The sequence below is a fragment of the Poecile atricapillus genome, chromosome 2 (genome assembly GCF_030490865.1).
Source record: "Poecile atricapillus isolate bPoeAtr1 chromosome 2, bPoeAtr1.hap1, whole genome shotgun sequence".
Taxonomy (NCBI): domain Eukaryota; kingdom Metazoa; phylum Chordata; class Aves; order Passeriformes; family Paridae; genus Poecile; species Poecile atricapillus.
The window spans coordinates 13,991,496-14,005,697 of record NC_081250.1 but is presented as its reverse complement, the minus strand read 5'-3'; the positions used below and the strand labels follow the sequence as shown (position 1 = coordinate 14,005,697).

The 14,202-nt window shown below is 36.4% G+C and overlaps 1 protein-coding gene and 1 long non-coding RNA gene across 13 annotated transcripts in view; one reads left to right on the top strand and one right to left on the bottom strand.

Annotated features, from left to right (window-relative positions):
• LOC131575445 (uncharacterized) overlaps positions 1–14,202 on the top strand; it is a 62,657-nt gene that overhangs the window by 24,167 nt on the left and 24,288 nt on the right. The gene's annotated exons all lie outside the window — the stretch shown is intronic.
• The window catches only part of PARD3 (par-3 family cell polarity regulator), a 446,575-nt gene continuing 432,464 nt past the window's right edge, over positions 92–14,202 (bottom strand). For 6 of the 12 annotated variants that reach the window (XM_058830950.1, XM_058830956.1, XM_058830954.1 and 3 more), the window contains 2 exons: positions 5,886–6,013; positions 92–2,461 (listed from right to left, as the gene is read on the bottom strand). In XM_058830950.1, the coding sequence (XP_058686933.1) occupies positions 2,068–2,461; positions 5,886–6,013 (522 nt within the window). In that variant the 3' untranslated portion in view covers positions 92–2,067. The remainder of the gene's footprint in view (positions 2,462–5,885; positions 6,014–14,202) is intronic. The other 6 variants (XM_058830951.1, XM_058830955.1, XM_058830957.1 and 3 more) reach the window with 2 other exon arrangements.

Sequence of the window (14,202 nt, the reverse complement as noted above, 5' to 3'; positions counted from 1 at the left end):
CCTCTGAGGATAGTCTTCAGGTACTCAGCTGGGCTGTATACTCTTTTCTCTTCTCTTCTCTTCTCTTCTCTTCTCTTCTCTTCTCTTCTCTTCTCTTCTCTTCTCTTCTCTTCTCTTCTCTTCTCTTCTCTTCTCTTCTCTTCTCTTCTCTTCTCTTCTCTTCTCTTCTCTTCTCTTCTCTTCTCTTCTCTTCTCTTCTCTTCTCTTCTCTTCTCTTCTCTTCTCTTCGTTCACAGGATGACACACACAAACCATTACGAATAGTATAAAACAACATCCATTAAGTATTTTTTAAGCTCAGTGTCTGCAGCAGTTTTCACAGGGGTCTACAGGCAATACCAAGACAAGGATGGAAACAGCCTTTTATTTTAAATTTCATATGTACAATGAAAGCCATTTTACACAGTTTTGTAAATTCTGCGTAAAAAAAAAACTATTGTCATCCAATGTCACTGTGCTTATACTAATAAGAACTTTTAAACATGGAGTACATTATTAACAACAAAAACTGTTAACAAACAGGCATAAAAGACACAGATATGTGTGCTGATATTTCACATACATTCTAGAAACAAGTTGGGGCAAAAATAAAATGTGCCAGTAAAAAAAAATAGGCTTTTTTTTTTTTTTATCACGCAATACATGATTTTTTTTCTTGCTGTCTCTCTTTTTTGTACACAATATGCTGAGATCCATTCTCAAGCCTTTTCACATCAGGATTTGCAGGCACTTCAGCAACTCAACTTTTTTTTTTTTACAATACATGAACTTCAGACCAACAAACATAAAAACAGCTACTGCAAAAGAAATTCTCATATCCCATATGCACATTTAAATATTATTCTCTGTTAGAGCAGTCATTTTGCTTTAGTAATTTTTGGATACTGACGTGTTTTCAGGATGATGTGTAACAGTTTATCTCCACTTATCTCTCATTCATTTGCTTAAAGGTTTCTTTTTAATGTAGCATCACGATGCAACAGTATGGTATATGGAAGCACAAAGGAAATTGTCCACAAAGCTTCACAATGTCTAAAAAGAGGGAATTGTTCTCTTTACAGCTATTTGATCCAAAGAAAAACTTTGATTTCTGCGGCTCTTCTTTGAGCTATCTCCAAAATTTGCTCAAAGACAAATGAACTGACATGACACCCTCCCTAGTTCTCTTCCTAGAAACAAGTGTCATATGACCAAATTAATTTAGAAGCAAAGCAAAGGAGAACTCAATTGCATATGTGTTCATAATTTCCCATTTTTAATAAAATAGTAAAATATTCTTATCAAAGGTTTGGCTGTGTCTATATAAATAATCTCTCTCCAGTTATTTCATTTGTAATGGGCTGTGCATTAAGATTATAAGGCAATTCGAACAGGATTCTCAGGATAACTGAAAGCTTAATATTGTTTTCCTCATGAGTCGGGATAAAGGCTTTTTTAATAAGCTCAGAGTGGGGAGAGAGAGAAAAAAAAAGAGTGCATATGTGCATAATAGAAGAAGGATAGTTTTTCAGCATATAGACACTTAAATATTGATCAACAAAGACTGGTAATGACTCCACCATAAAACATATCAGAACTCCAACTGCAATCCAGAGTACAGCTCAGCCTTATCCACTCAAGAGTGATATGTACACCTCCTTCTGACCCGAGAGAAATAATAAAGGACATGTCAATGCTTCCTTCAAACTCAAATTCATTCATTTTATGCCACAAAGCTGCACGTTGGTGTAACAAGTCACTGCAAAGTAAAACACATTACCACAAATCCTAGCAAAAAGCCATTGACAGCTACAGGGCTGGGCTACAGAACTCGGAACGCAGGGATGGCACTGCTCACTTCCAATATGATTGTCAAATGGTGGAACGTCCTTCCATGGATTCAACACTTGGGACAGAACACCAAAGACCCGGGCAAAGGCCCACCAATGCCTTGCCCATATTTTCAAAGGCACTGAAATAGAAAATGGATATATTCCTTAGTACCATCAGCATAAAAAGTTTTCAAAATATGTCTTTATATGAAAATGTTCCTTATTGCATGGTAAGTTGATCTTCATTTTCTTCACCTCAAGAATAAAACGGTCTTCCCTTTTCTGGTGTTTGCAATCTGTTCAGCCTCGCTACCTGAGATGGTGAAGGTGGTACATCTTGTCTGAAAGGACCTTTGGGAGGGGTATAATTAGGGTCCTGAATTTTCTTATATGAGTCATAGTTGCTAGGCCCTTCAGAAGAAGTTTTTTTTTTCAGTTGTTGTTCTTTCCGTCTCTGCTCTTGACGGAGCAGTTCTTGTGTTTCTAGCATCACCCTGGCATTAAAGCCATGTCCCCCCATATAGCCATTCCTTGATCCCTGGTAGCTGGAATATCTGGGATTTTCCTTCGCAGTCTGGAACCCTTCTCCAGGGGAATAACTCTGCTCCCAGGAGTCTTGAGATATAGAACTGGCATTTTTCCTGCTTTGCCTGAAAAGAAAAATGAAAAAGGTTTTTAAGACACATGTTCTGGCTTACCAGTGACTGTTACTGACAACGATCACTGGAAAGAAGGCAGCTTCTGCCATGCCCAGCTATGGACATGCTTCTAGATCATTCTATGCATATTCTATGCCATAGCTAGACAGCTTTTGCCCAGCTATGGTGTTCTCTAGAAGTCACTTTTAGAGTCACAGTTCCCTTCTGCCCCAAAATGCTATCTTGTCTTTTTTTCTGGGAGAACATTTCCTAAAGATCTGAACTATATTTCTAGGCCTCTGCAGGAGGAATATGCCATCAAAATGAATCCAGCTACAATTAACTTCATGTTCTCAAGAAAATAGTGTTACAATTCAGTTGCAGACTAGGAAAGACCATTCCTAAGAATGCAGGTAACAGCAGCAACTGCGAAGTCACTCATGAAGGATTTGAATCTAGACTGACACTCAATTAAAAATGCAACAGGCAGACCCTTAAAACACTTGCCCTAACACTGCACAAAGTCAGAAGATAAAGCTCATTACTGAGAGGTAGTTTCAATTTCTTCCTCCCATTTCCAGAAGTAAGGAATTTTGTGCAATAAGGAGTGTTTCCCAGTCTGCTATAGCTTTCATAAAAGAAGAGGCAGAGATAACCTTTTTTGCTCATTTTTTGGCTCCAGGGAGTAGATAAATAGGCCAAATACTCATAGGAATTACAAATTCTTATCTTTTTACACAATAAATCACCACATTATTTTGAAGACAGATTATGGTTTTGAAATAACTTTAATTTACTATCAAACTGCTAGATGCTTGTATGAATTTAAAATAAGATTGGTGGTGATAAAGTAAAACAATTTTGTGCTGCAGCAAAAGAGATACCCACTTTAAGATTAAAATTAGAGTATGAGAATCAAGCAATAAAATAAAATATATTGCAACATAAATCAATAAGAAAATAATTTAGTTGCTTATATATGGCTTGGTTTTTCATGTCATCACATATGACAGTGTGGCCTCATCCAACAAACATGCAGACAAGACGGAAAGAGAACTGGAAAATTTTTCTACCATTACTAAAAGTAAAAAGTCACCTAATGTTTCTGCAATCTTCCTTCCACATGTATAATTTGAAAATTACCATATCTACTTTATTTCATAACTGATTCTGAGACCTCTGGATGAAAACTGTTATGCAAGATGAGTGTAAATTACTGCAGCAAAAATTACAACATAATGTAAATTATTACAAAATTTTTAATAGTTGTTATTGGCATTCTCATATCCAACTTTGCCAAAGCAACAATGCTTCTGAGTCATGTTTTATCACTCCCTGGAACAAGAGCAAATTGAATGAACCTCTGTAGGCTACGAAACTGTCAGGTTCCTGATCTAGAGCAAGATAAATTTTAAGTAGTAGAAAATTAACATGGAGCTAAACCTTGCTCTTACAGTTTCACATGGGACAAGAGGATGACTAGTTGAACCAATTTAATTTACTGACTGTTTTCTGGTACTTGTTCAAAATTAGTTGGCACACTTTCCCTGTCTTTCTGGGAAGTTCCTTTAAAATTGTCTCAGGAGTTTATTTGCCTTCAGTACTAAAGATTTGAATGCACAAAGGGGAAAAAATAAAGGAGGCCCTTAGAGAATAAGCAGGATAAAAGGTAGCAAAGCTCAAGAATGAAGCCAGGGTACAAACTTCAGTCATTACAAAGTCATGTTTGCAACATAAAGCTTGGGACCCAGGTTTCAGAGTAACAGTAAGATTTCTTTAAAGATCAATCACAGCATTAGGAACAGTTTGTAAAGCTGGAGAACACGATGCCCCAGGTTGTTATAGGAGTATTGTGGTATTTACAGTGCTGAACTGCAGTTCTGTCTGCTCTCAGCACAGCTGAAACACCCAGGGAGCTCAAACTAAGCCATTAAATTATCATTAATTACCCAGTAACATGCATTGCTAGATTGCTAGCCATTTCTCATGTTGAAAACCACCTTGAGTAAAGTTCTCAGTAACTCTTTTCAAAACAAGCATTTCTATGAGCTGTTCTGTGATCTATTTTTCATATTTCTTGCAGATTAATTTTCACCTTGGAGTTTTTAATTTCTGCCACTGAACAGCATTGCAACTGATTCCAAATTTTAAATGCTACCAGAGATTGTGAACAGGGGAAGTAAGTTTTAAGAATCATAGTTTTAAAACTAAATAAATGTGGTTGAGTGGGGCTAGCATAACTGAACGAGAATTTCTCAGGAGAAACAATATGGCATTAATAGGTGTGGTAACTTCCAAAGGAATGCAAAGATAAAAAGAAGAGGGGATATAAAGATTTTCAAGATGAGAAACTAATGATTGCAGAAAACACAGGGACTTTACATTTCCCTTTCCCACCTTCCAAACTTAACAGAAAAATTCTACACTGAAAGGTGTTAAAACATTTGAAAATCTGAAACTGTTTTATTTTCAAAGATGTTGCTAAGATAAGAGTTCATGGCTAGAGAACTTTGCTACAAGGCTTATATTTATTTCCAAAAAGAGTTATAATATACCTGGTAAAACATTTCTTGTCACAACAAATTTTTTTTCCACACCATTTCTACACAAGTCATGACAAATAATGCAGCTTTATTGGAAAGCAATTTGACACCAAGCTCCGGTGTAAATTATTCTCCATTCAACCATTGCTGCTGATATTTCAAAATGCAAAGACTATTTGCATAATGCTTAACTATGAGTTAATTTGCAGTACAAGCTGGCTAAACTTCTATTAATTCTTTAAATATCAAGTAAAAACATCTTGCCCAAACAACTAATCTTTTAAAAAGCCTACTATTTAAAAAAAACATAGGTTTGTTTACACAAAAAATGCATTAATTCTCAGCATTCCATATATATTTAAAAATGTATATATATATATAGACTTGAAGACCTTTGATTTCTTGGATAATTTTCTCAGTTCCATATTTTTTTGTTGGAGGTCTTGAAATTTTTTTCCCTTTTAATTTTTTTTCCATATTAACATCTCAAAGATAGAATTTCTACCCAGTAAGGAATTAGGCAACAGAAAAAAAATCATCTGACATGTCAAAAGGGGACACCTCTTGTCATGCTCAGGAGACTTTTGTAATAGCAGAAAATTAAACTGGATGGTATCCCATAAAGAAGAGGTTTGTTTCAATATTTCAATTCTATTGGGTGCTGAACATCATCAAATTTCCCTGAAATCAGCTCTGAAGAAATTCTCTGAAGCAATTCTCAGCCACCACATGCTCTCACTTAAGAAATTCTATGCCTCTTCCACAGTGAGCACATTCCACCCAATATCAACGCTGAACAAAATGTCTGCAGGAAGTACATTTTCCTCCACCAATGAAATTAGCTCCAGGCTCCCACACACGGAACAGCTTCAGACCAGTATCACTTCCCATACCTGGGCAAGGAGCTGTACTGGCGCTGAGCTTGCTGGAAACTCTCTCGTTCTTCTTGCCGCTGCCGCTGCATTTGGACCTCTACGGACACGGAGTGCCTGCCACTCTGTGAGTACGTCTTGGTGTTTGGCTGCAAAACAAACATGAAAATGTCTTAAACAAAGCAGGAAAATGCCCTCAAAAGAGCTACTATTTAAGTTGCTGTTGTACAGTTACAGTGATACTTGTTTCAACATGCTGTTCAAGTAGCTCTTTCACAATAATTAGGTTAAATTCTGACCCGTAACAGTGGCCAGTGCTACAAATTCTGTTTCTGGCCTACCATTTCTGAGATGTATGAGGCAAACAATCATCCAGAATGGGTTATGCTTTTATGGCAGCACTGTAATTTAAATTAAGTCAGTGGAACAGATTTTGAGACTCTTTAAGTTACCCGATCCATGGTAAAGCTAAGTTCTACACCCCTGTAAGAATTTGAGGAGGGAAGGAGAACAGCAGCTCCTTTGAACCTCACCAATACACTCAAGTGATGCTCTCCTTTAGTAGAACCATCCCATTTTGCAGTTGGCCCAGAGATGGGGAAAATGTTTTCTGGTTGAATATGATCATGTAGATAAATTCAGCAAGTCTCTTGGGGACAATGAGGACCCCTGTATCTCTGAGTAGGATCTTAATGAGGTGACAATTTGAAACGTTGAAGCCAACACTAAGAGCAAGTGAAAATGGATGATCTTTCTGGGAATAGAGAGTATACAGGTCAAGATCTGACAGAATGGCTGGATTCAAACTTTGGAACATGGAAAAGTTTAATTTTGTAGAGATACCACTTTTCACTTTACCCTAGCACTTTCTTCTGATTTTGTAATTTCGTTTTGCATAATAGAATGTCGCAAAAATCAAAGAATGCTATGGGCTTTTCTTGTTATTTTACTAACAAAGTTCTGCCTACAAAGAAACAGCATTATTTTTTTTTCTCCTTAAAATTACCAGTACTATTCAGAATATGTAAGTTTAAATATGGGGAGGTTAGGGAGCATAACCACTTGTCTGAGCCTGGGGCTGAAACAGCTTGTCTCAGACTTACTTTTAAAAGCATGTTTTGCCTTTTTATCTCTGCTTTTCCTCAAAACAAACATCTCTTGTTTTTTTCCTTTACAATTTCTGCAGCAGAAAAGAGATCTTAATGGCTCACAAATATATGCAAGATAAAAGGCTTTTCAAAAGCTTTGCACATAGAAGACAAGTTTTAGAAACTGGAGTTGTCACTTGTGACATAAGTGTCTTGCTATAGTCACGTACCTGCAGGTAGCCAGAAACAAGTTTTAAACAGGTGTACAACTTTTAGAAACTTTGTTGTCAATGAGGATACACTTCAGACAGAGCATCAGTCTCAGCTCAGAATTTAACAGATAAAATTTTCCCATTATAAGATTACTGGCTGAAAGAATCAGAATGTGAAAGCACTAGGCATAACAGTGAACTCATTTAAGAGAATCCTGAATGTAACAGTAATGTCTTTTTCAGAATAGGTTTACTCTGTAAAAACCTCAGTAAAACAGCATTTCTAATGAAAAATGCTTTAGGAATGGTGAGATGAAGCAAGAAATTGAGAAAACAGAATCATGTGTCAGCCTTGTGGGAAATTTTCTTAGAGATGAATAAGCTGTACATATGTACGTCCAAACCAACAACCCCCACAGAGATTTCCTACTATATTAAATAAGGGCAACACATACAGAGCAGCATTTCAGTTATTGCATATGTCAACATTTCTAACTTTCTTGACTTTATTGAGAGTCTTCTGACATTTGGTATTTTATTGAAGGGCTCAGCTTATGGAAGGGAGTGATTACCTGAAAATCACACGGTTTATTTGTGAATTCTCTCCTGTGTGGTTATAAGCAGCTTACAATGAACCAGAGGGAAACTCTAAAGTTCCCATATCAACTTCCCCATAAAGAATAAAACATTTAAACTAAGATTTTACAGCTGATCTCCTCATTTCATGGGTTTCACTTCAACAGCATTGGAAAGCTTGCAGCTACATTATGTCATATGTGAGAAAGTACTTATCACAGATAAGACATGAAATCAGAATTGCTTCTCTTTATTTGAAAACAGTTTCCCTTTTTTCAGTTGGCTGTAAATATAAGGGATTAAAGAATTTGACAATACAGAGAATGGTTAAATCACCAAACAGGTGGAGATAGGATTGAGCTGCTGCTCAGTTTAGGTTTATACAAGCCAGTAAAATGCATCATCTAGAAAGCACACACATGTGTGAGGAAAGATGAAGTTACCACAAAAGCCTTCAGTAAAGTGACAGAGGCTCTGCTCTGAAAGTCCTAATGGAGTATGAATGGACTAAGATCAAAATGTAACTTCAGGGATATTTCTTTTTAATGCACAGAGGAACCAATGGTTCAATAGAGGCAGGAGCTGTCACTCCTGTGTGCCTGCTGTGGTGCATGCCCAGAATGACAGGATCTGAGGAGTCAGGTCTGGATTCTCTGCAGTTCACAAAGAATTTCATCTAATGGACGACATTTATACTTTGATGGGTCTAAAGGCAAACACCTCAAATCCATTATCTGACTTACTGAAGGTATGAGTACCTATATGCCCTGTTAAACTAAAAGGATTTGCAATATTTAACTAATCTGGAAAGGACATTTATTTAGTCTGAATGTTTTTCACATCTACAATAAGCTGTTCATATAATTGAATCTGTTATCTCATTTCAAGTATCAAAAAATATGTCCATGAGATATAAAAATTCTCCCTTTGTATGTAATCACATATTCCATACCATAACATATATACACACAGTCGGGTACATTCAGCCATCAGAAAGGCTTTTCTTTCAAAACTTTTCATTCAAAACCTCAGTGATACCATTGTGAATGCCCTTGATACATGGTTATGATGATAAAAAGGCTTAATATGTTCCATTTTGGACCCTTAACTTGCTCAGTAAAATGCAAACCTCCATACAGCGATATAACTTTTCAACGTGCTGTTGATTAAAGTAACTAAACAAAAAATACTTATTTAATAAGCAAATTTACTTATTAAACTTTAGTCTTCAAAAACTTATTGGTAATTTTGTCTCAGATCTCATAGTATGCTTTTATACACATGTATTTTAATAAAATACATTCCCAAACACACATCTGTATAAATGCCTAGCCCATATATGTTAGCATAAAATGGTGAAAATTAAGAAAAAAAAATGTTGCACTATTTTCAGATTTTTCAACAGCGAAAAAATGTGTACAAGGAACACACGTAACACAGTAATTATAACACTGATATCAACCCAAGGCTAAGGACAATTATAACAACCTGAAACCATCCAACAAAGCTGGCAACAGCTCACTCCTCACAGAACAGATTGATAAGAACCCTGGCCTCACTTGCAATGAGATGTGTGACAAGCATTGACCTTTTAAATTAGGATGTGGTCAAGGCCACAATAACAACCAAGGCAGAGTTATACAAATAAATGTATGTTCCTTTCTTCCACAATACATTCAAGTGGCAATGATAGTGAATTCAGCATTGTTAAACAATATTCAGCACTTAAAATTGTGCTGTAAGATAGATGAAATTACACAGCTCTCTTCCCAAAGATTCATTAATTTAAAACCAGGGCTGCAAAGTTAAAAGTTCTTTCCTTCTCACTTTATGGAAAAATATTTTTTCATGTTACAGAGAATGGCTCTGTAACAGAACACGCAACCACCATGGCTCATGGTGCAGTGACCATTATCAGCAGTCCAGGGCAACTTATTTTAGGGACAAAGGTCCCTCTTCTCTTCTCCTACTTATCCCAGGGGCTGCCCACACACTTCTGTCCCTGCACAGTGGCACTTCTACGCACACATGGTAGTTCTGCATGGTGGCAGCATGGATCCCCCAGGAATGGCACAGATCACAGCTGCCACCAAATTACAGACAGGAGAACATGGGGACCAAGAAGGGCACTGGCTTTTCAGGGAGATCCAACTATTTCAGGTGACAGGAGATCTACCACTTGACAGTGACATACCTATCTGACAGCCTGGAGACACCAGTACAAACTGGGAGAAGTGCTTACTGAGACTCAGAACTCTTTGGGTTGATAAACAAATAGTTAGCAGGGAGATTACTAAAGGAGCAAGCCAGTATTTTCCCAGTTATTAAAAAATACCACTATTTTATTAAAAGAAATGTGCTATAGTTTTGGTTTTTTTTCCACATTAAGCTCCGTGTTCAACCAAGAAGTTTCAAGTTCACCTGGGGACTTGGCAGGCACAAGGACCAAAAGCCCATGGTTCTCATAGTGTAGCACTAATTAGAAATAGATAAGATTAAATGACCTTGCCTGCTTTATGTGCAAATGTACTTGGCACAGATGACAGACAATCTAGTAACTGTGTATATCAAAATTCAAAATGATAAAAAACATTCAGTGTCTCTGGGAGATGTCCTTGAAAACTGTTTTTACTTCCATCTTTGTGTTTATGTTGCTATGGTGAACAGAACATATAGCAGTATGTCTTTCAGTCTTTTAAAAACTGCCAACAGGTGCATGTATTAATTTATACAACATGTAATAAGAAAATCCCACCCTTTTCTGTGCCTTTCTATGGTGTATATGTAGGAAGCTGAGCAGTATGGAACAATGATTTTTGTTCTGTATTAGGAGCAGCAGAAAGATAATCTTCAGTACGGCAGAAACAAACCACTAAGCCCTGAAGTTCTGCTTGAGGTATTCATTCTCACTGTATGCCTGTGAGCTGTATATATGTTTGTTTGCTAACTAAAATGACTTAATTTCATTTTAAAATATCTTCATATAATATTATATCTTCACTTAATATATAATATTTATATCTTCACTTTTTAATTTCAAATATATTAATAGATTAAGGCTAGTGGGTAAGAAAAAAGTTAAAAATAAAAAGATGTTCAAGTTGGAGCCTAAACCTTAGCAAAAAATGCTGGCATTTTATTAAATCCTTTGCAGATTTGATATTTAAAATGGATATTAACCACACAGCTAAAAGAAAATACCTGTGGAGACACTTTGCTGCACAACTTTTTTTCTTCTCTGAAACAGATTGTGGGATAGGAGAAACTGTAATTTAGCTTTTTTTAGCTAAACTTTAATTCAGCTTAAGGTCTTTGTCTACTGCAATACTCCTTTAGATATTGCCTAATATCTTGCGTAAACTATCCTAAAATACATGCTTGAAATGGATTAATAATAGAATGAATTATTACAATACTTGCCTTTCTCATTAATGTGTTGAGTAATCCTACATAATTTACAGCCTGATATAAACTTCACAATGTTTGTATTGAATAAAGTCTGTTATTTATTTTTTTCAAGTAATATTAATATACTGTGGTCAAAGTTATAGCAAAAAAAATGGGGCTTTTTTTTTTCTCCTAAAGAATTTTAGACTATTTAAAGTTTAGTTTGGCTTTGAGAAGGTCAAGGACTTGAATACAGGGATAAGAAATAGGTATCTTAAACAGGAAAAAAAGATATTTTTTTTTTCTGTAGAGACAAGCACTACAAACCAACAAACAGCAGAAAAAACCCACACATAGTCCCCAGACCTTCTAAGCCTTTATTTATCAGGCCATATATAAATATATTACTAGGACTCCTGGAGCCTTTCCTCTATGAAATTAATGTAATTATTTACATTTCACAAATTTTTGCATGGAATTAAAGCTATACTCAAACAAGTCAGGTAGTGTATATATTATGACCTGCTTAGCTGTTATCTTTAGAAAATAAACTATAATTTTATTTGACTCCTAAATATTTAAAGTACATTTTCCTCAGCAGCTCTCTTAATGCCAGTTTTTTTCCCATCATTCAAATAGATCCAGAATAACTGGAAATGAATGTATTTGTGAATAGAATTTGTTACTTCCCATTTTCAGTACCAATTATTGTATTGAATATGATGAAATAAAGCACCAACTTTTGTTCCTCAAGCATCTTTGTGGGCATTTTTGGATCACTGGTGTGCTTCCACAAGCAGGACTGGCAAGCAGCTGTAGTATTTTCCATGGTTTTAAAATGCTCTGTTTTAAAACTGGATTGCTCACTCCTGTGGCATTTAGGGCTACAGAATTGTAATTTTATTATTGAAGGGGCAGGTGTGTCTGTTAACCAAGATGTGACTAGGCAAAAATATGAGAGGTGGAACAAATCACAATGAAGTCCCCCCAAAGTCTGCAAAAGGTAAGCCTCAGCAGACCTAACACAATGCAGAAATGCACAGAAAACAGAAGCTCAACTTTGGTACCAAACAGAAAAATCATCCCCAAAACAATCCTCATTGGTATAAAAGTGTCATAGCAACATCAAGGGCATTAAATATTAGCAGACACACTGTAATTCCATACAATTCTGCATGCCCAGATACATATTTCTGCAAACTTTGACTGAATTAACACCAGCAGGATTAAAATGGATTAATCAAATTTTATGTTATTTTTATCTTTTTTTTCATGCAACATCAGGCCTATAGTATTGCCCTTGAAATCTTCTTGTACCTCGCTTTTTGAAATAGACACACATAAAAAGTGCCACAGAAAAGAAAAAAGAAAGAACAGCTATGAAGCCTGAGAAAGCCATCTAAAATAAACAAATGCAAAATTCTCTTCTATAAAGCTTTGACTCAGCTTGCAGGTCGAGTGAATTTTAGAGATGGCTTGATGTTGCAACATTTAGGCAGTTATTTAAACCCTAACAGTGTGTCATTCAAATGGCCTTGAGCAGAAATGTTATGCTGCTTAATAGACGGTGTCATCTCATTCCAGCACTATCACTTTTTGTGCCTGTTAAGCTGCCTGATGCTGCTCAACACTCACAGGCAGTCAAGTACTTTGTTTACAGGCAGGACAAACACAGTGGGGCAAAAAGTCCAGCGCAGTTGCATTGCTCAAGTACAGAGAAAGGACCTTCACCTGAAGGGCCCCAGCAGAAAGGGATGGGCCAGGCACACACAGGTACCACACAGAGACAGTGTGATGTTGTACTTCGTGGAATGAGATCTGCCTCGCACACAGGGAGGAGCCTGAAGGTATCCTTCACAGGTAACTGGACCTCTGTGTCACAGGCCATTAATAATCTGGGTTTTAATTTTGTGAGGTTTACAGGACTATTTTAATAATATATTAGTGTGTTTCTGAGGCACTGAGCTCCTCTGTCAGAGCTGCCAGACTTCCATCAGCACCCATTACTTCCACTGCAAACTCCATGTTCATTTATACTTCCTTAAAGTAACCAACAGTCCCACATCACATCAGCACTTCATTCCCTATCCTCAACCATCCCATCAGCTTGGTAATAAGAAAGGCAAATTGCTTATCACCTCGTAGCACACACTTCTCCAAGGATGGGTTTTTCCTCTTTCCATCCAAACCAGGTCAGAGTTGGCTGTTGTCTTGTGGCTCAGAGGCTTCTCTGTATGCAAAGGTTTTTGTTTATGTAGGCTGCACAACCCATCTCCCTCAGGTGAAAACACTCTTTTCAACAATGGCCCACGTACAGCTGCACTTTGCACTGCTGTGGTTTGGAACCAACAGCTCACAGTTGGAGAAGACTGAAAAGACACTGATGAATGTATCTAAGTATTTTCCTACACATGTATTATAAACCAATTCTGCATTTTTTATGTGTCATTGGTATTTAATAATACATCTGGATTTGTTTTGAGAGGCTGTCTTAAGAAATTCCATCACATTTAGACTAACATGTTAAAGTAGTAAAACACACTCCTAAGAAAAAGAGGGTTATGGTTCTTTAAAACTGAAATGACTGTGAACTGATGAAATGGATGAGATCATTGCTCTATCCTTTCCAAGCATTGTGATCATGAAAGGCTGGAGTACATGATGGAAAAATAAAATTGTAAGTTCAAATAGACTCTGGGAATTTTTTTTTTTAAAGTACTTATCTAAAATAAAACATTTGGTCACCTATGTATTTAACAACAGAACAGCTCCTACAAAAACAACAATAAGCTTCCTAATTAATATTAATACATTAAGCTGAATTAGTCACTTTGAACTCATTTGCATGATCTGTAGAAGAAGAGTAAACAGAGAGATACCATTTGTTTGCATGAGAGAAAATAGAAAGGTCAATGTTCTGACCCAGAATTTAGGAAATTATTCCATTCCTAAGGTAATCAGTCTGTCATCCAAATAATTCCCTTCTCACTCATTACAAGAAACTATAATAAAAGCCAAGTTGACTGTCTAAAGTTGCTATGGCATAGATATACAACAATTTGGCCCATGACCTTC